Here is a 23,978-nt window from a genome sequence, read left to right as displayed (position 1 = left end):
ATAATATAACACACCATAATAAACACAACATAATATAACACAACACATCATAATATGACACAACATAATATAACGCAGCATAACATAACACAATATAATATAACGCAACACAGCATAATATAACACAGCATAATATAACACAACACAACATCACACAACATATTATAACACAACATAATATAACACAGCACAATATAACACGATATAATATAACACAACATAATATAATATAAGACAATATAATATAACACAGCATAATATAGCACAACATAATATAACACAGCAAACTTTAACACAGCATAATATAACACAACATAATATAACACAACATAATATAATATAACATCAAATAACACAGCACAATGTTACACAACATAATATAACACATCACAATATAACACAGCATAATATAACACATCACAATATAACACAGCATAATATAACACAACATAATACAACAGAACATAATATAACACAACACAACATAATATAACACAGCATAACATAACACAATATAATATAACACAACATAATATAATATAACACAGCATAATATAATATAACACAACATAATATAAATCAAATCAAATCAAATTTTATTTGTCACATACACATGGTTAGCAGATGTTAATGCGAGTGTAGCGAAATGTTTGTGCTTCTAGTTCCGACACAGCATAATATAACACAACATAATATAACACAACATAATATAATATAACATCAAATAACACAGCACAATGTTACACAACATAATAGAACACATCACAATGTAACACAGCATAATATAACACAACATAATATAACACACCATAATAAACACAACATAATATAACACAACACATCATAATATAACACAACATAATATAACACAGCACAATATAACACAGCATAATATAATATAACACAACACAACCTAATATAATATACCACAACATAATATAATATAACACAACATAATATAACACAGCATAATATAACACAGCACAATATAACACGATATAATATAACACAACATAATATAATATAACACAACATATTATAACACAACACATCATAATATAACACAACATAATATAATATAACACAATATAATATAACACAACATAATATAAAATAACACATCATAATATAACACAACATAATATAATATAACACATCATAATATAACACAACATAATATAATATAACATCAAATAACACAGCACAATGTTACACAACATAATAGAACACATCACAATGTAACACAGCATAATATAATATAACACAACATAATATAAAATAACACATCATAATATAACACAACATAATATAACACAACACATCATAATATAACACAACATAATATAATATAACATCAAATAACACAGCACAATGTTACACAACATAATATAACACAACACATCATAATATAACACAACATAATATAATATAACATCAAATAACACAGCACAATATAACACAACATAATATAATATAACACAACATAATATAAAATAACACATCATAATATAACACAACATAATATAACACAACACATCATAATATAACACAACATAATATAATATAACATCAAATAACACAGCACAATGTTACACAACATAATAGAACACATCACAATGTAACACAGCATAATATAACACAACATAATATAACACACCATAATAAACACAACATAATATAACACAACACATCATAATATAACACAACATAATATAACACAGCATAATATAACACAGCACAATATAACACGATATAATATAACACAACATAATATAATATAACACAACATAATATAAAATAACACAACACAACATAACACAACATATTATAACACAACACATCATAATATAACACAACATAATATAATATAACACAATATAATATAACACAGCATAATATAGCACAGCATAATATAAAACAGCATAATATAACACAGCATAATATAACACAGCATAATATAATATCACACAACATAATTTAACACAACATAATATAACACAGCATAATATAACACAGCATAATATAACACAACATGATATAACGCAACATAATAAACACATCATAATATAACACAACATAATATAACATAACACAATATAACACAACATAATATGAAAGAGCATAATATAACACAACACAACATAACACAACATAATATAACACAACATACAATTATGTAACACAACATAACATAATATAATGTAACACAACATAATATAACAAAACATAACACCATACAACACATAGATAGTCATGTCAGAGATAGCATATCCTGATGTAAATTAATGTCACTAAATATAATGTAACATAACATAAGGAAACAGAACATAACATAATGTAACATAATATAGCATAATGTAAAACAACTTTAACTTAAAGTAATATAACATAACATAATGTAGCATAATATAATATAACATAACATAATATAACAGAACTTAACATAACAGAACAGAAAATAACATAATGTAACATATTATAGCATAATGTAAAACAACATACCTTAAAGTAATATAACATAATATAATATAACATAACATCATGTGAAATAACATAATGTAACGTAACATAACGTAATGTAACACAGCATAACATAAAATCAAGTAACATAACATAATGTTACATAACATAGCGTAACATAACAGAATGTAACATATCATAATGTAACACACCATAACATTAAATAATATAACATAATGTAAAATAACATAGCATAACAGAACAGAATGGAAAAACGTAACATAACATGATGTAGCATAATATAATATAACATAACATAATATAACAGAACTTAACATAACATAACATAATGTAACATAACATAATATAACATAACATAATGTAAAATAACATAGCATAACAGAACAGAATGGAAAAACGTAACATAATATGATGTAGCATAATATAATTTAACAAAATATTACAGAACTTAACATAACATAACATAATGTAACATAATGTAACATAACATTAAATAATGTAACTTTACATAATTCCACATAACGTAATATCACGTTATTTAACATAACATCAAGTAACATAACATAGTGTAACATACCATAACTTAACTTAACATAACATAATATAAAATAATATAACAAAACTCAATGTAAAAACATAACGTGACATAACATAACTACTTAACATAACAATGTCTCACAACGTAATATAATGAAACATAAAGTAAAATAACATAACATAACACAACACAACATAATGTCCAATAAAGTAACATAATATAAGATAATGTAATATAAACTAACATAACATAATATAATATAACATAAGAGAATGTAACCTAACATACTATAACATAATTTAACTGAACATAACCTAATATATAATAATATAACAAAACTTAACATAACACAATGTTACATAACGTAACATAACATTATGTAACATAACATAATGTAAAATAACACAATGTAATATAACATAATTTAACTAAACATAATGTAACATAATATAATGTAACAATGTAACCAAACTTAACATAATATAATGTAACATAATATTACATAAGTTAACATAAAATAAAATGATTTCAATTAACAAAATGTAATGTAATGTAACGTAACATAATATAATGTAATCTAACGTAAGATGATGTAACATAACAATGTAACATAACATAATGTAACATACCATAACATCACTTAACATAACGTAATACATCATATCATGCAACATATTGTAACATATATTTTTTTAGCATAACGCAATGTAACATAACATAACGTAACATAACCTAATTTAACATAATGTAACATAACATAATGTAACATAATGTAACATAACACAATGTAAGATAACATATATACATCATAACATGCAACATAATGTAACATATATATTTTTTTGCATAACGTAATGTTATTAACATAATGGGGCGGCAGGGTAGCCTAGTGGTTAGAGCGTTGGACTAGTAACTGGAAGGTTGCAAGTTCAAACCCCCAAGCTGACAAGGTACAAATCTGTCGTTCTGCCCCTGAACAAGGCAGTTAACCCACAGTTCCTAGGCCGTCATTGAAAATAAGAATTTGTTCTTAACTGACTTGCCTAGTTAAATAAATAATATAATGTAACATATATTTTTTTAGCATAACATAACATAACATAACGCAACATAACGCAACATAATGTAACAGTGTGGCCTAGTGGTCAGAGCATTGGACTAGTAACTGGAAGGTTGCAAGTTCAAACCCCCGAGCTGACAAGGTACAAATCTGTCCTTCTGTTAACCCACTGTTCTTAGGCCATCATTGAAAATAAGAATTTGTTCTTAATTAACTGACTAACTAATCTGCCTAGTTAAATAAAGTTTTTAAAAATAATGTAAGATAACATAATATTACATAACATCATATCATTTAACATAACAATGTAATATAACATAATCTGACATAACACAACAGAACTAATACATTGTACGATCACGATTCAAGTATCTACACTAGGATGGACAGAATGTTCTCACTTTTACAAATGATACAGAAATAGTCTTTGTAGATTTAGACTTTGGGTTAGATGTTGTATTTGGAATTTTATTTCTCTCTTCTACAATTTTATAATTACAACTCATTATCTTCGATCTTTGGCTGAAGAGAGCATCAGCCCAACGTTTCTGTTTGGATCACATGTTTTACATGGTCTGTTATCTCTTCTGCTAAGTCAGTGAATACATGTATTGTGTTGTCAGATCCTCATAAACCTGGAGACAGCCTTGATGGATGACACAGCCCACTGGTACAAGTTACAAACCCACGATGTATCCTTCTTGGCAATGCCCAACCCCTCACCCTACACGCAGAGGAAACTGCTGTCGGGAGAGAGCCCCACTAGAAGGTTACAGAGTAGGTCTCCACCAGCATCAGCATCAGCACCACACACCTAACCATGTCTCCACCAGCACCTGCACCACACACCTAACCATGCCTCCACTATCACCACACACCTAACCATGTCCCCACCAGCACCACATACCTAACCATGTCCCTACCAGCACCACACACCTAACCATGTCCCCAACAGCACCACACCTAACCATGTCCCCACCAGCACCACACCTAACCATGTCTCCACTATCACCACACACCTAACCATGTCTCCACTATCACCACACACCTAACCATGTCTCCACTGTCACCACACACCTAACCATGTCCCCACCAGCACCACACACCTAACCATGTCCCCACCAGCACCACACCTAACCATGTCCCCACCAGCACCACACCCAACCATGTCTCCACTATCACCACACACCTAACCATGTCTCCACTATCACCACACACCTAACCATGTCTCCACTATCACCACACACCTAACCATGTCCCCACCAGCACCATACCTAACCATGTCTCAACCAGCACCTGCACCACACACCTAACCATGTCTCCACTATCACCACACACCTAACCATGTCCCCACCAGCACCACACACCTAACCATGTCCCCACCAGCACCACACCTAACCATGTCCCCACCAGCACCACACCCAACCATGTCTCCACTATCACCACACACCTAACCATGTCTCCACTATCACCACACACCTAACCATGTCTCCACTATCACCACACACCTAACCATGTCTCCACTATCACCACACACCTAACCATGTCCCCACCAGCACCGTACCTAACCATGTCTCCACAAGCATCTGCAACACACACCTAACCATGTCTCCACTATCACCACACACCTAACCATGTCCCCAACAGCACCACATCTAACCATGTCTCCACTATCACCACACACCTAACCATGTCCCCACCAGCACCACATCTAACCATGTCTCCACTATCACCACACACCTAAACATGTCCCCACCAGCACCACATCTAACCATGTCTCCACTATCACCACACACCTAACCATGTCTCCTTCAGCACCATACCTAACCATGTCTCCACCAGCACATGCACCACACACCTAACCATGTCTCTAGCAGCACCACACCTAACCATGTCCCCACCTGCACCACACACCTAACCATGTCTCCACCAGCACCACACCTAACCATGTCCCCACCAGCACCACACCTAACCATGTCTCTATCACCACACACCTAGCCATTTCTTTACCAGCACCACACCTAAACATGTCCCCACCAGCACCAGACCTAACCATGCCTCTTTCACCACACACCTAATCATGCCTACACCAGCACCACACCTAACCATGTCCCCACCAGCACGGCACCTAACCATGTCCTCATCAGCACCACACCTAACCATGTCTCTATCACCAAACACCTTGCCATTTCTTCACCAGCATCATAAACCTAACCATATCTCTCCCAGCACAACACACATAACCATCTCCCCCCAACACCACACCCATAACCTCGTCTCCATGGTTATGTGTTGCTTCCCCCACCTCCCCAAGAGATAGTCCTCCTGACTGGCTTCTGAGCTCTGGTCACCTCCTCTGCATCCCAAGAGATAGTCCTCCTGATTGGCATCTGAGCTCTGGTCACCTCCTCTACATCCCCAAGAGATAGTCCTCCTGATTGGCCTCTGAACTCTGGTCACCTCCTCTACATCCCCAAGAGATAGTCCTCCTGATTGGCCTCTGAACTCTGGTCACCTCCTCTACATCCCCAAGAGATAGTCCTCCTGATTGGCCTTTGAGCTCTGGTCACCTCCTCTACATCCCCAAGAGATAGTCCTCCTTATTGGCCTTTGAGCTCTGGTAACCTCACTCACCTCCCCAAGAGAAGTCCGTCTGATTGGCCTCTGAGCTCTGGTCACCTCCCCTACATCCCCAAGAGATAGTTTGAACCAACAGACTATAGTGGTTGTGTATAAAGTACAAACAGACTATAGTGGTTGTCTATACAGTACCAACAGACTATAGTGGTGGTCTATACAGTACAGTAACAACAGACTATAGTGGTTGTCTATACAGTACCAACAGACTATAGTGGTTGTCTATACAGTACCAACATACTATAGTGGTTGTCTATACAGTACAGTACCAACAGACTATAGTTGTTGTCTATACAGTACCAACAGACTGTAGTGGTTGTCTATACAGTACCAACAGACTATAGTGGTTGTCTATACAGTACCAACAGACTGTAGTGGTTGTCTATACAGTACAGTACCAACAGACTATAGTGGTTGTCTATACAGTACAGTATCAACAGACTATAGTGGTTGTCTATACAGAACAGTAACAACAGACTATAGTGGTTTTCTATACAGTACCAACAGACTATAGTGGTTGTCTATAGAGTACCAACAGACTATAGTGGTTGTCTATATAGTACCAACAGACTATAGTGGTTGTCTATACAGTACCAACAGACTATAGTGGTTGTCTATACAGTACCAACAGACTATAATGGTTGTCTATACAGTACAGTACCAACAGACTAGTGGTTGTCTATACAGTACCAACAGACTATAATGGTTGTCTATACAGTACCAACAGACTATAGTGGTTGTCTATACAGTACCAACAGACTATAGTGGTTGTCTATACAGTACCAACAGACTATAGTGGTTGTCTATACAGTACAGTACCAACAGACTATAGTGGTTGTCTATACAGTACAGTACCAACAGACTAGTGGTTGTCTATACAGTACCAACAGACTATAATGGTTGTCTATACAGTACCAACAGACTATAGTGGTTGTCTATACAGTACCAACAGACTATAGTGGTTGTCTATACAGTACCAACAGACTGTAGTGGTTGTCTATACAGTACAGTACCAACAGACTATAGTGGTTGTCTATACAGTACAGTACCAACAGACTAGTGGTTGTCTATACAGTACCAACAGACTATAATGGTTGTCTATACAGTACCAACAGACTATAGTGGTTGTCTATACAGTACCAACAGACTATAGTGGTTGTCTATACAGTACCAACAGACTATAGTGGTTGTCTATACAGTACAGTAACAACAGACTATAGTTGTTGTCTATACAGTACCAACAAAATGTAGAGGTTGTCTATACAGTACCAACAGACTATAGTGGTTGTCTATACAGTACCAACAGACTGTAGTGGTTGTCTATACAGTACAGTACCAACAGACTATAGTGGTTGTCTATACAGTACAGTACCAACAGACTATAGTGGTTGTCTATACAGTACCAACAGACTATAGTGGTGGTCTATACAGTACAGTAACAACAGACTATAGTTGTCGTCTATACAGTACCAACAAAATGTAGTGGTTGTCTATACAGTACCAACAGACTATAGTGGTTGTCTATACAGCACCAACAGACTATAGTGGTTGTCTATACAGTACAGTACCAACAGACTATAGTGGTTGTCTATACAGTACCAACAGACTATAGTGGTTGTCTATACAGTACAGTACCAACAGACTATAGTGGTTGTCTATACAGTACCAACAGACTATAATGGTTGTCTATACAGTACCAACAGACTATAGTGGTTGTCTATACAGTACAGTACCAACAGACTATAGTGGTTGTCTATACAGTACCAACAGACTATAATGGTTGTCTATACAGTACCAACATACTATAGTGGTTGTCTATACAGTACCAACAGACTATCGTGGTTGTCTATACAGTACAGTACCAACAGACTATAGTGGTTGTCTATACAGTACCAACATACTATAGTGGTTGTCTATACAGTACCAACAGACTATAGTGGTTGTCTATACAGTACAGTACCAACAGACTATAGTGGTTGTCTATACTGTAACAACAGACTATAGTGGTTGTCTATACAGTACCAACAGACTGTAGTGGTTGTCTATACAGTACAGTACCAACAGACTATAGTGGTTGTCTATACAGTACAGTACCAACAGACTATAGTGGTTGTCTATACTGTAACAACATACTATAGTGGTTGTCTATACAGTACCAACAGACTATAATGGTTGTCTATACAGTACCAACATACTATAGTGGCTGTCTATACAGTACCAACAGACTGTAGTGGTTGTCTATACAGTACAGTACCAATAGACTATAATGGTTGTCTATACAGTACAAACAGACTATAGTGGTTGTCTATACAGTACCAACAGACTATAGTGGTGGTCTATACAGTACAGTAACAACAGACTATAGTTGTTGTCTATACAGTACCAACAAAATGTAGTGGTTGTCTATACAGTACAAACAGACTATAGTGGTTGTCTATACAGTACCAACAGACTGTAGTGGTTGTCTATACAGTACAGTACCAACAGACTATAGTGGTTGTCTATACAGTACAGTACCAACAGACTATAGTGGTTGTCTATACAGTACCAACAGACTATAATGGTTGTCTATACAGTACCAACATACTATAGTGGTTGTCTATACAGTACCAACATACTATAGTGGTTGTCTATACAGTACAGTACCAACAGACTATAGTGGTTGTCTATACAGTACCAACAGACTGTAGTGGTTGTCTATATAGTACCAACAGACTGTAGTGATTGTCTATACAGTACCAACAGTCTGTAGTGGTTGTCTATACAGTACCAACAGCCTATAGTGGTTGTCTATACAGTACCAACAGACTGTAGTGGTTGTCTATGCACTACCAACAGACTGTAGTGGTTGTCTATACAGTACCAACAGACTATAGTGGTTGTCTCTACAGTACCAACAGACTATAGTGGTTGTCTATACAGCACCAACAGACTATAGTGGTTGTCTATACAGTACCAACAGACTATAGTGGTTGTCTATACAGTACCAATAGCACGTGTAACTGCACAGGCTGGGAACAATCTAGGTTAATTTTCTGATAACCCATCAGGTTCCTCTACATTGGGTTCCTTACAAACAACTTCCCTCCTGCCAAATCGTTTACCAAAATTAATGAGACCCTCTTCACCAGTACCAACTCGGACCAACTCGTAAGCTTACACTTCCATCTCTTTCAATCGAATGGCATGCACACATTCTTCTTGTTCTAGTCTGGCTGCACTTTCTTCTTGTTCTTTTCTGTCTGCACGTTCTTCTTGTTCTTAAACTAATCTGGCTGCACATTCTTCTTGTTCTTTTCTGGCTGCACGTTCTTCTTGTTCTTGTTCTAATCTGGCTGCACACATTCTTCTTGTTATTTTCTGTCTGCACGTTCGTCTTGTTCTTGTGCTAATCTGGCTGCACATTCTTCATGTTCTTTTCTGGCTGCACGTTCTTCATGTTCTTTTCTGGCAGTACGTTCTTCATGTTCTTTTCTGGCTGCACGTTCTTCATGTTCTTTTCTGGCTGCACGTTCTTCTTGTTCTTGTTCTAGTCTGGCTGCACATTCTTCTTGTTCTAGTCTGGCTGCACGTTCTTCTTGTTCTAGTCTGGCTGCACATTCTTCTTGTTTTTTTCTGGCTGCACATTCTTCTTCTTCTTGTTCTAGTCTGGCTGCACATTCTTCTTGTTCTTCTTTGGCTGCACGTTCTTCTTGTTCTTGTTCTCTTCTGGCTGCACGTTCTTCTTGTTCTTTTTCTAATCTGGCTGCACATTCTTCTTGTTCTTGTTCTAGTCTGGCTGCACATTCTTCTTGTTCTAGTCTGGCTGCACATTCTTCTTGTTCTAGTCTGGCTGCACATTCTTCTTGTGCTAGTCTGGCTGCACATTCTTCTTGTTCTAATCTGGCTGCACATTCTTCTTGTTCTAATCTGGCTGCACGTTCTTCTTGTTCTAGTCTGGCCGCACGTTCTTCTTGTTCTAGTCTGGCCGCACATTCTTCTTGTTCTAGTCTGGCTGCACATTCTTCTTGTTCTAGTCTGGCTGCACGTTCTTCTTGTTCTAGTCTGGCTGCACATTCTTCTTGTTCTAGTTTGGCTGCACATTATTCTTGTTCTAGTCTGGCTGCACATTCTCCTTGTTCTTGTTCTAGTCTGGCTGCCTGTTCTTCTTCTTGTTCTAGTCTAGTTGCCTGTTCTTCTTGTTCTTGTTCTAGTCTGGCTGCACGTTCTTTTTGTTCTTGTTCTAGTCTGGCTGCACATTCTTCTTTTTCTAGTCTGGCTGCACATTCTTCTTGTTATAGTCTGGCTGCACATTCTTCTTGTTCTAGTCTGGCTGCACATTCTTCTTGTTCTCTTTCCCTGTGCTCAAGCTCAAATTTTCATTGCTTCAACTTTGTCTTTCGTTCTAACTCCCCTAGTGGCACATCTACAGGATGTACTCTACCACCCGTAGGACCCATTTCATCAACCTCCCTCTCTGGCAGATTTCATCAACCTCCCTCTCCGTCAAGATTTCCTCCTCCACCAAAGCAACACCGATCAACTCTGACTACTGCTTTTGGATGGCCAGATGCCACCTTGATGTCATAATGCTTTGAAATGACGAGCAGATTCGCTTTGTACATTTATCTAGATTCTCCCATGTAGGGTTTTCAAAAAATGCTTCCCTGGCTTTATTTTTTATTTTATTAGCTTGTTTGTTCATGCAACTTTCAAAATCATTCCACCAATCGTATAACCCCTTTGGGTGGATGTCAGTGACAACTCTACCCAAAAGTGTATTTTGAAAACTCAAATATCTGGGCACAGTGGAGCTTCAGAGAAGGTGACTAGAGTGACCACCATATTCTGGGGGAACAAGATCCCGGACGAGCCCCCATTTTGTTACGTTCCCACAAAACAAACTCAAAATGTCGCTTTCAACAAAGTGAATTAACAAAGAGAATCACTGACAACCAAACAGAAAGGGGTTCTGAAAGACTCCCACCATGGATGCCTTCTTCCATATGTTTGGGGAGTCTCCCATATGCCTTTGGCGAACACCAAACATGTTTGCTTATTTTTTTCTGGACACTCTTCCGTAAAGCCCAGCTCTGTGGAGTCTTTGGCTTAAAGTGGTCCAATGGACAGATACTCTAATCTCTGTTGTGGAGCTTTACAGCTCCTTCAGGGTTATTTTTGGTCTCTATTGTCGTGTCTTTGGCTATGCCGGATTAAGTGATATGACATGCTATTCTATAAAATAATTTCTCCGTAATTAATATCACCTGTTTGAGCTAATTATGTAAATGTAATTAACTACAGAGTCGGGCACCACAAAATAGTATTTATAGAGCTGTTATCTTCTGAATAAACTCTTAAAGACCTAGTCATATTTTACATCAATAGCAGTCAATATCAATCGTCGTCTTAATTCAGTCTCATCTGAAAGTTGTAAATTCTTGGTTATCTGCACAAACCCTGGCTAACAATTTGAATCAGCAATACAAAATGGGGTTTAATTATTTATTTACTAAATGCCTAATAATCACACAGAATTACACATACACATAATTAAATCATAACTTGATTACAAATTACGTCATAAAGCAAAACGTCCCTGGCGGGCGGAACAGATATGACAGCTTGTTACACAAAAGAAAAGGGCTGGGTTTGAGTGAAAGAGCGGGAAGACTGAGGGACACAGGGAGAAGCTGTTCTATCATAAATACAGTATCTGATGCATTTTAAATTACCGCCCATTTGGAAAAGGAAAATGCAATAAATATTTACTCTGAGCTGCGCTTCGGTAGGTTGGTGGTAGATGGAAGGCCGTGTTGCCAAATCGAGTCCTTTGAAGAATGTCTCTGGTTGTCAATTGGATACCGTTCTAGTAACGTCGTTGGGGGATAGACGGGATACTCTGTCTGTTCCTTCCTAACCCTCGTTGCATCTGCTGTTGCTAACTCAACGGCTAGGAGGTATCACTTCTGTAGTGAATAAGAGTTCAAAGTTCATACCATTCGCAACCAAAGCTCACGCTGATGTTAGCTTAATTCTGTAGTTATTATCTGAATAATTCTGACATCGGACCGTCGTCCTACATCCTCGGAACAGGAGGTTATATTGTCATCAAGGGGCGGGCCACTGATTGAGCAGAACCCTATCTTATGAGAACCCAGATTTCACATTTTAGAAGCTAAAATCACATTTCATCCCATCACAACTAATTTCAAATTCAAACATTTAAATTGAACAACAATTTCATGTGAATCCGATAACTCTGATGTGTAGACTTTCCACTGTAGAGTTTGTCATCTTATCATTGATGAGAATGTCTCAGATGACAACCGAACTGACATCATATTCATTAAGTACCACCGCATATGTTCCATTGATCGGATTGCCAGAGTAAAGTTAATTTCCCCCCACCTTCTGACGTTCCCAGAATCTCTATGTTAACCAAGGGTTTTGCAAATGTAACCTCAGTAGGGTAGAGAGAGGAAAAAGGGGGAAAGAGGTATTTATGACTGTCATAAACCTACTCCCCAGGCCAATGTCATGACACTTTGTTACCTCTCTAAATAATGCCCTCCTTGCCTGGTACGTGAGTTTTTGTGGGCGGCCCTCTCTTGGCAGGTTTGTTGTGGTGCCATATTCTTTCCATTTTTTAATAATGGATTCAATGGTGCTCCGTGGAATGTTCAAAGTTTCAGATATTTCTTTATAGCCCAACCCTGATCTGTACTTCTCCACAACTTTGTTCCTGACCAGTTTGGAGAGCTCCTTGGTCTTCATAGTGCCGCTTGCTTGGTGGTGCCCCTTGCTTAGTTGTGTTGCAGACTCTGGGGCCTTTCAGAACAGGTCTACAGTTAAAGTCTAAAGTTACACCTAAGTTGGAGTCATTAAAACTAGTTTTTCAACCACTCCACAAATTTCATGTTAACAAACTACAGTTTTGACAAGTTGGATAGGAAATCTACTTTGTGCATGACACAAGTAATTTTTCCAACAATTGTTTACAGACAGATTATTTCACTTATAATTCACTGAATCACAATTCCAGTGGGTCAAAAGTTTACATACACTAAGTTGACTATGCCTTTAAACAGCTTGGAAAATTCCAGAAAATTATGTCATGGCTTTAGAAGCTTCTGATAGGCTAATTGACATAATTTGAGTCAATTGGAGGTGTACCCGTGGATGTATTTCAAGGCCTACCTTCAAACTCAGGGCCTCTTTGCTTGACATCATGGGAAAATCAAAAGAAATCAGCCAAGACCTCAGAATAACAATTGTAGACATCCACAAGTCTGGTTCATCCTTGGGAGCAATTTTCAAATGCCTGAAGGTACCACATTCATCTGTACAAACAATAGTACGCAAGTATAAACACCATGGGATCACGCAGCTGTCAAACCACTCAGGAAGGAGACGTGTTCTGTCTCCTCGAGATGAACGTACTTTGGTTCGAAAAGTGCAAATCAATGCCAGAACATCAGCAAAGGACCTTGTGAAGATGCTGGAGGAAACAGGTACCAAGGTATCTATATCCACAGTAAAACGAGTCCTACATCGACATAACCTGAAAGGCCACTCAGCAAGGAAGAAGCCACTGCCCCAAACCCGGCATAAAAATGCCAGACTACGGTTTGCAACTGCACATGGGGACAAAGATTGTACTTTTTGGAGAAATGTCCTCTGGTCTGATGAAACAAAAATATAACTTTTTGGACATAATTACTTTCTTTATGTTTGGAGGAAAAAGGGGGAGGCTTGCAAGTCGAAGAACACCATCCCAACCGTAAAGCACGGGGATGGCAGCATTATGTTGTGTGGGTGCTTTGCTGCAGGAGGGACTGGTGCACTTTACAAAATAGATGGCATCATGGGCAAAATGGCATAAGGACAACAAAGACAAGGTATTGGAGTGGCCATCACAAAGCCCAGACATCAATCCTATATAAAATTTGCGGGCAGAACTGAATAAGCGTGTGCGAACAAGGAGGACATATAAACCTGACTCAGTTACACCAGCTCTGTCAGGAGGAATGGGCCAACATTCACCCAACTTATTGTGGGAAGCTTCTGGAAGGCTACCCGAGACGTTTGACCCAAGTTAAACAATTTAAAGGCAATGCTACCAAATACTAATTGAGTGTATGTAAACTTCTGACCCACTGGGAATGTGATGAAAGAAATAAAAGCTGAAATAAATCATTCTCTCTACTATTATTCTGACATTTCACATTCTTAAATTAAAGTGGAGATCCTAACTGACCTAAGACAGGGAATTTTTGCTAGGTTTAAATGTCAGGAATTGTGAAAAACTGAGTTTAAATGTATTTGGCTAAGGTGTATGTAAACTTCTGTCTTCAACTGCATATATACTGAGATCACGTGACACTTAGATTGCACACAGGTGCACTTTATCTAACTAATTATGTGACTTCTGAAGGTAATTGATTGCACGATATCTTATTTAGGGGCTTCATAGCAAAGGCATGAATACTTATGCACGCCTCACTTGTCCGTTTATTTTTATTATTTATTTTATTTTATTATAGTTATTATTTTCATTTCATTTCACCAATTTGGACTATTTTGCGTATATCCATTAGATGAAATCCAAATAAAAATCAATTTAAATTACAGGTTGTAATGCAACAAAATAGGAAAAACGCCTAGGGGATGAATACTTTTGCAAGGCACTCTATAGGTATATAGGTCTATAGGTCTATAGGTCTATAGGTCTATAGGTCTATATGTCTATAGGTCTATAGGTCTATAGGTCTATAGGTCTGTAGGTCTATAGGTCTATAGGTATATAGGTCTATAGGTCTATAGGTCTGTAGGTCTATAGGTCTATAGGTCTTTGCTGTTGGTTCATTGATTGTGCAGAGATGCTTACAGTTTGTCTACATTGGTAAATTGGTATTTGATTTTTAATCTAGTAATAGGGATTTTTTTATATTTTTATGATTAATTGGTTGACACATTACCTTTTGCTACTGTGTACAGAATATCTCACCACTATGCATTTCCATGTCCTACCCTCTTTATTTTATTAATTTATTGTGCACGCAGACAGGCTGTCAACAGTTTAGTGAAATGTTTCACTGCGAAAACAGGTTACTGTCGATGTTCAGATTTCACTTGGTTTCCCAAATTAAGCACGGGGTAGCTGTAGGAACAAGGTTGGAGAGCCCATGGCATACAGAGTACTGGGTAGATGCAGGAACAAGGTTGGAGAGCCCATGGCATACAGAGTACTGGGTAGCTGCAGCAACAAGGTTGGAGAGCCCATGGCATACAGAGTACTGGGTAGCTGTAGGAACAAGGTTGGAGAGCCCATGGTTTATAGAGTACTGGGTAGCTGCAGGAACATCGTTGGAGAGCCCATGGCTTACAGAGTACTGGATAGCTGTAGGAACAAGGTTGGAGAGCCCATGGCATACAGAGTTCTGTTCTTCTGAAATAAGTATAATTAAAATAGTTTTTTTGACCTGACTAAAATAAATAATGGATTTATTGGGATGCTGTATATTAGATTGATTTTTTAGACTTTTTAAATGCAGATGTTCCAAAGGCACGCATGAGCGGCTTGTATGTGTGGAGATGCTAAATGTGTTTATGTTAATTACACAAGTATTTGCATGACAATAACCAGCTGACAAAATTTCATGACCGCCGCATTCCTAGACCCAGTCTATGGACTCAGGAGAAAGTGACATTACACAGTTTCAGTGGAGCAGTTTCAGTGGAGTTGATATCAAGTCTCGGACAGTGCACTCTGCTGTCATTCTCTGGTATCACTGAGAAGATGAGATTGTCCCAACACTGCACATCAAGGTTTCTATAAGTTGTTTGTGCTCCCTTTGCACCACCTCTACCTTGCCATGAACAGAGTCTACAGGACCTTTCAGCACAGTTTTCTCTTTCCTAAAATCATCAATCTGACATTGGCTGAATTCTAGACTGGCACATAATGCATTGATGTCCTCTCGTAGTACTGTCGTGGCCAAAGGTTTTGAGAATGACACAAATATAAATTTTCACAAAGTCTGCTGCCTCATTTTGTATGATGGCAATTTGCATAGACTCCAGAATGTTATGGAGAGTGATCAGATGAATTGCAATTAATTGCAAAGTCCCTCTTTGCCATGCAAATGATCTGAATCCCACAAAAAACATTTCCACTGCATTTCAGCCCTGCCACAAAAGGACCAGCTGACATCATGTCAGTGATTCTCTTGTTAACACAGGTGTGAGTGTTGACGAGGACAAGGCTGGAGATCACTCTGTCATGCTGATTGAGTTCGAATAACAGACTAGAAGCTTCAAAAGGAGGGTGGTGCTTGGAATCATTGTTCTTCCTCTGTCAACCATGGCTATCTGCAAGGAAACACGTGCTCTCACTATTGTTTTGCACAAAAAGGGCTTCACAGGCAAGGATATTGCTGCCAGTAAGATTGCACCTAAATCAACAATTTATTTGGATCATCAAGAACTTCAAGGAGAGCAGTTCAATTGTTGTGAAGAAGGCTTCAGGGCGCCCAAGAAAGTCCAGCAAGCGCCAGGACAGTCTCCTAAAGTTGATTCAGCTGCAGGATCGGGGCACCACCAGTACAGAACTTGCTCAGGAATGGCAGCAGGCAGGTGTGAGTGCATCTGCACGCACAGTGAAGCAAAGACATTTGGAGGATGGCCTGGTGTCAAGAAGGGCAGCAAAGAAGCCACTTCTCTCCAGGAAAAATATCAGGGACAGACTGATATTCCGCAAAAGGTACAGGGATTGGACTGCTGAGGACTGGGGTAAAGTCCTTTTCTCTGATGAATCCCTTTTCAGATCGTTTGAGCCATCCGGAAAAAAGCTTGTCCGGAGAAGACAAGGTGAGTGCTACCATCAGTCCTGTGTCATGCACAGGTTGCTTCTCAGCCAAGGGAGTGGGCTCACTCACATTTTTGCCTAAGAACACAGTCATGAATAAAGAATGGTACCAACACATCCTCCGAGAGCAAATTCTCCCAACCATCCAAGAACAGCTTGGTGACAAACAATGCCTTTTTCAGCATGATGGAGCACCTTGCCATTAGGAAAAAGTGATAACTAAGTGGCTCGGGGAACAAAACACAGATATTTTGTGTCCATGGCCAGGAAATTACCCCGACCTTAATCCCATTGAGAACTTGTGATCAATCCTCAAGAGGCGGGTGGCCAAACAAAAACCCACAAATTCTGACAAACTCCATGCATTGATTATGCAAAAATGGGCTGCCATCAGTCAGGATGTGTCCCAGAAGTGAATTGACAGCATGCCAGGGCGGATTGCAGAGGTCTTGAAAAAGAAGGGTCAACACTGCAAATATTGACTCTTTGCATCAACTTCATGTAATTGTCAATAAAAGCCTTTGACACTTATGAAATGCTTGTAATTATACTTCAGTATTCCATAGTAACATGACAAAAATATCTAAAGACACTGAAGCAGCCAACTTTGTGAAAATTTATATTTGTGTCATTCTCAAAACTTCTGGCTACAACTGTATATCCAAGATATCAAGTTTGGCAAGCCTTTCATTGATGGACTTCAGCAAGTCAACATCCATCTCCGTGAACCTCTCCCCGCGCGCCCTCTTGCTTCTCAAAACTGGGTTGGTGCCATCGTTGATACCTCTTCGCCAACTTGGCTTTTTTTAATCTTCGATGGATTCTGAAGCATCCAGCGTGTTTGCAGGCAGAGTAAAGAAAACAACAAAATAATGGTTTACAGGCTCTCGGTAGATACGCCCAATAGAATAAAAAAGAAAACGATTGTTATATTGAACTATTTGCCACAAACAATTTATTCAAGATCAGACACAATTAACTTGTGTTGACACAAAGCCTGTAGTCAATGTTAGTCTGGTGTCCTCAGATTTTTCAAGAGATTGTATGTAAATTGAATTCAAAGACAATATATTTCAAACACCCTTAAATTAAAGTTTTCTGAATAGACAGATAAGAAGATGAATTGAGTGTAATATGTGGTCTTTCAATATTGTTGACTCTAAGAGGCAGTTTCCCTGATTTACATTGGCGAAACATGGAGAATCTCCATGTACAGTGCTTTTCAGTCTAGGACAAGGCTTAATCTGTATCTGGGAAACTGGCCCAAGAAGTTACAGATTCTGGTTCAATGATCCATCATTTCTAAGTTATGATGTATTGTATAGAACAGAATAACTGTGATTATCGGTAAACATTTTCTCTTGCTCTATGTGGGCCATGTAGTCAGTGTCTGTGAGGTGTTGTGTCCCTGTGACCCAGTTATAGATTAGCTTCCCTGTACTGACCAGTACTGACCCGTATTGACCAGTACCCACCTGTACTGACACGGAATGACCGGTATTGATCTGTACTTACCCGTCTGACCCATACTGATCCGTATTGACCCGTACTGACTCATACTGACCCTAACTGACCCGTATTGACCCCTACTAATCCTAACCCCCAATCGACCTGTGCTGACCCGTACTGACTCATACTGACTCATACTGACCCCTAACCCCTATTGACCCGTATTGTTCCGTACTGACTCATACTGAGCCCAACTGACCCTAAACCCTATTGATCCCTACTGACCCATATTGACCCGTACTGACCCATATTGTATTAAGAAATAGAGCTTTGTGATGACAGAGACACATTTTCTCTTGCTCTCTGTGGGCCATGTAGTCAGTGTCAATCAGGTGTTGTGTCCATGTGACTCAATTAGAGATTAGCTGCCCCATACTGACTACCACTGACCCGTATTGACTTGTTCTGACCCATACTGAACTTTATTGACCTGCACTTACATATACTGAACCGTATTTACTCATACTGACCCGCACTGACCCATTCTGACCCGTGTTGACCAGTATTGACGCATACTGGCCCTTATTCACCAATATTGACCCACACTGACCCGTACTGAGCCATACAGACCTGAATTTAATTGATTTACTTCACCTTCATTTAACCAGGTAGGCAAGTTGAGAACCAGTTCTCATTTACAATTGCGACCTGGCCAAGATAAAGCAAAGCAGTTCGACACATACAACAACACAGAGTTACACATGGAGTAAAACAAACATACAGTGAATAATACAGTAGAAAACTATACAATGTGAGCAAATGAGGTGAGATTTGGGAGGTAAAGGGGAAAAAAAGGCCATGGTGGCGAAGTAAATACAATATAGCAAGTAAAACACTGGAATGGTAGATTTGCAGTGGAAGAATGTGCAAGGTAGAGATAGAAATAATGGGGTGCAAAGGAGCAAAATAAATAAATAAATACAGTAGGGGGAGAGGTAGTTGTTTGGGCTAAATTATAGATGGGCTATGTACAGGTGCAGCAATCTGTGAGCTCCTCTGACAGCTGCTTCTTAAAGCTAGTGAGGGAGATAAGTGTTTCCAGTTTCAGAGATTTTTGTAGTTCGTTCCAATCATTGGCAGCAGAGAACTGGAAGGAGAGGCGGCCAAAGGAAAAATTGGTTTTGGGGGTGACTAGATAGATATACCTTCTGGAGCGCGTGCTATAGGTGGGTGCTGTTATAGTGACCAGCGAGCTGAGATAAGGGGGGACTTTACCTAGGACTTTACCAGGGTCTTGTAGATAACCTGGAGCCAGTGGGTTTGGCGACAAGTATGAAGCGAGGGCCAGCCAACGAGAGAGTACAGGTCGCAGTGATGGGTAGTATATTGGGCTTTTGTGACAAAACGGATGGCACTGTGATAGACTGCATCCAATTTATTGAGTAGGGTATTGGAGGCTATGTTGTAAATGACATCGCCGAAGTCGAGGATCGGTAGGATGGGTGGATGGTCAGTTTTACAAGGGTATGTTTGGCAGCATGAGTGAAGGATGCTTTGTTGCGAAATAGGAAGCCATTTCTAGATTTAACTTTGGATTGGAGATGTTTGATGTGAGTCTGGAAGGAGAGTTTATAGTCTAACCAGACACCAAGGTATTTGTAGTTGTCCACATATTCTAAGTCAGAACCGTTCAGAGTAGTGATGCTGGATAGGCGGGCAGGTGCACACAGCAATCAGTTGAAGAGCATGCATTTAGTTTTACTTACATTTAAGAGCAATTGGAGGCCACGGAAGGAGAGTTGTATGGCATTGAAGCTCGCCTGGAGAGTTGTTAACACAGTGTCCAAAGAAAGGCCAGAAATATACAGAATGGTGTTGTCTGCTTAGAGGTGGATCAGAGACTCACCAGCAGCAAGAGCGACATCATTGATGTATACAGAGAAGAGAGTCGGTCCAATAATTGAACCCTGTGGCACCCCCATAGAGACTGCCAGAGGCCCTTCCGATTTGACACACTGAACTCTATCAGAGAAGTAGTTGGTGAACCAGGCGAGGCAATCATTTGAGAAACCAAGGCTATAGAGTCTGCCGATGAGGATGTGGTGATTGACAGAGTCGAAAGCCTTGGCCAGGTCAATGAATACACAGTATTGTTTCTTATCGATGGTGGTTAAGATATCGTTTAGAACCTTGAGCGTGGCTGAGGTTCACCCATGACCAGCTCTGAAACCAGATTGCATAGCGGAGAAGGTATGGTAGGATTCGAAATGGTTGGTAATCTGTTTGTTGATTTGGCTTTCGAAGACCTTAGAAAGGCAAGGTAGGATAGATATAGGTCTGTAGCAGTTTGGGTCAAGAGTGTCCCCCCCTTTGAAGAGGGGGATGACCGCAGCTGCTATCCAAACTTTGGAAATCTCAGACGATTCGAAAGAGAGGTTGAACAGGCTAGTAATAGGGGTGGCAATAATTTTGGCAGATAATTTTAGAAAGAAAGGGTCCAGATTGTTTAGCCCGGCTGATTTGTAGGTGTTCAGATTTTGCAGCTCTTTCAGAACATCAGCTGACTGGATTGGGGAGAAGGAGAAATGGGGAAGGCTTGGGCGAGTTGCTGTGGGGGGTGCAGTGCTGTATACCGGGGTAGAGGTAGCCAGTTGGAAAGCATGGCCAGCCGTAGAAAAATGCTTATTGAAATTCTCAATTATAGTGGATTTATCGGTGGTGACAGTGTTTCCTATCCTCAGTGCAGTGGGCAGCTGGGAGGAGGTGTTCTTATTTTCACCATAGGATGTTTTTGTGTTGGTTAAGGGCAGGATACCAGGTCTGGAGAGAACCAAGGGCTATATCTGATCCTGGTTCTAAATTTGTTGAATGGGGCATGCTTATTTAAGATGGTGAGGAAGGCAGGATACCCCGGCCAGGTCGATTAGAAAGGCCTGCTCGCTGAAGTGTTTCAGGGAGCGTTTGACAGTGATGAGTGGAGGTCGTTTGACCGCTGACCCATTACAGATAAAGGCAATGAGGCAATGATCGCTGAGATCTTGGTTGAAAACAGCAGAGGTGTATTTAGAGGGCAAGTTGGTTAGGATGATATCTATGAGGGTGCCCGTGTTTACGGCTTTGGGGTGGTACCTGGTAGGTTCATTGATAAATTGTGTGAGATTGAGGGCATCAATCTTAGATTGTAGGATGGCTGGGGTGTGAAGCATGTTCCAGTTTAGGTCGCCTAGCAGCACGAGCTCTGAAGATACATGGGGGGCAATCAGTTCACATATGATGTCCAGAGCACAGCTGTGGCATAGGGTGGTCTATAGCAGGATGCAACGATGAGAGACTTGTTTTTAGAGAGGTGTTTTTTTAAAAGTAGAAGTTCAAATTGTTTGGGAATTAACCCGTACTGACCAGTATAGACCCGTAGTGACCCGTACTGACTCCTACTGACAAGTGTTGATCAGTATTGACTCTTCGATGGATTTATCCATACTGACCCGTACTGATTCGCACTGACCAGTACTGACCCGTAGTGACCTCATTCTTAACTGTATTGACTCATACTTAACCGTACTGACCCGTATTGACCCGTGCTGACCTGTAGTGAGCTGCACTGACTCATATTGACCCGTATTGAACTGTACTGATGCATGCTGACCCGTATTGCCCAGTATTGGCTCAAACGGAACTGTATTGACCCGTATTGACGTGTAGTGACGCATACTGACCCTTATTGACCCATACTGTCCTGTACTGATGCACACTAACCCAAATGAACCTGTACTGACCAGTGCTGACCCATACTGACCCGTATTGACCCGTACTGACAAATACTGACCCATACTGACTAGTAGTGCCCCGTACCGACCCGTACTGATTCCATTTGACCTGTATTGACCCGTATGGACCCGTACTGACCCATACTGAACCTTACTGACCCGTACTGACCCGTATTGACCTGTACTGATTCATACTGACCTGTATTGACCTGTACTTACTCATACTGTCCCGTACTGGCACGTATTGACCCGTATTGGCCCATACTGACCCGTTTTGACCCGTACTAAATCAAACGGACCAGTCTTGAGGGCAGCAGGAAGACTAGTGATTAAGAGTGATAGACCAGTAACCAAAAGGTCGCTTGTTCAAATCCCCGAGCCGACTAGGTGAAAAATCAGTCAATGTCCCCTTGAGCAAGGCACTTAACCCTCATTGCTTCTGTCAGTTATTCTGGTTAAGAAAGTCTGCTAAATGACAAAAAAAAAAAGATGTTTGACTATTTTGTATTGATTCTTACTGACCTCTACTGACCTGTAGTGACTTATACTGACCCGTACTGAATCAAACCAACCCGTATTGAGGGCAGCAGGTAGCCTTGCGGTTAAGAGTTGGGCCAGTAACCGAAAGGTTGCTTGTTTAAATCCCTGAGCCGACGAGTTGAAAAATCTGTTGATGTGCACTTAACCCTACTTGCTCCTGTAAGGCGCTCTGGATAAGAGCAACTGCTAAATGACTAAAACGTGTAAAGAAATAAAACAACTAATGTACTGATTTGTACAGACCCATACTGACTCATATCGACCCGTACTGACCCGTATTGTGTTAAGAAGCAGAGCTTCGTGATGACAGAGACACATTTTCTCTTGCTCTCTGTGGGCCATTTAGTCAGTGTCAATAAGGTGTTGTGTCCCTGTGACCCAGTTTTGTCCGGTATTGAGTCTTAATGACCCATATTGAACCGTACTGAGCCGTATTGACCACTACTGATCCTTATTGACTAATACTGATTCATACTGACTGGTATTGACCAGTATTGACCTGAACTGACCCGTACTGATCCGTATTGACTCGTACTGAACTGTACTGACCCGTATTGAATTGTACTGACCCATACTGACCTGTACTAGCCCGCATTGAATTGTACTGACCCGTATTGACCCGTACTGACCCGTATTGACCCGTAATGGCCTGTTCTG

The 23,978-nt window shown here is 39.5% G+C and overlaps 1 protein-coding gene across 2 annotated transcripts in view; it reads left to right on the top strand.

The window, feature by feature from the left end:
* LOC110489349 (regulating synaptic membrane exocytosis protein 2) overlaps positions 1-23,978 on the top strand; it is a 263,080-nt gene that overhangs the window by 148,824 nt on the left and 90,278 nt on the right. For both annotated transcript variants that reach the window (XM_090228498.1, XM_090228499.1), the window contains exon 10: positions 4,703-4,856. In XM_090228498.1, coding sequence (XP_090084624.1) covers positions 4,703-4,856 — 154 coding nt within the window. The remainder of the gene's footprint in view (positions 1-4,702; positions 4,857-23,978) is intronic.

This window comes from Oncorhynchus mykiss, chromosome 30 (assembly GCF_057628025.1).
Source record: "Oncorhynchus mykiss isolate SJ-2025 chromosome 30, ASM5762802v1, whole genome shotgun sequence".
NCBI classification, from domain to species: Eukaryota; Metazoa; Chordata; class Actinopteri; order Salmoniformes; family Salmonidae; genus Oncorhynchus; species Oncorhynchus mykiss.
Note: the sequence above shows the minus strand (reverse complement) of the source record. Positions and strands in the feature narration are given on the sequence as shown.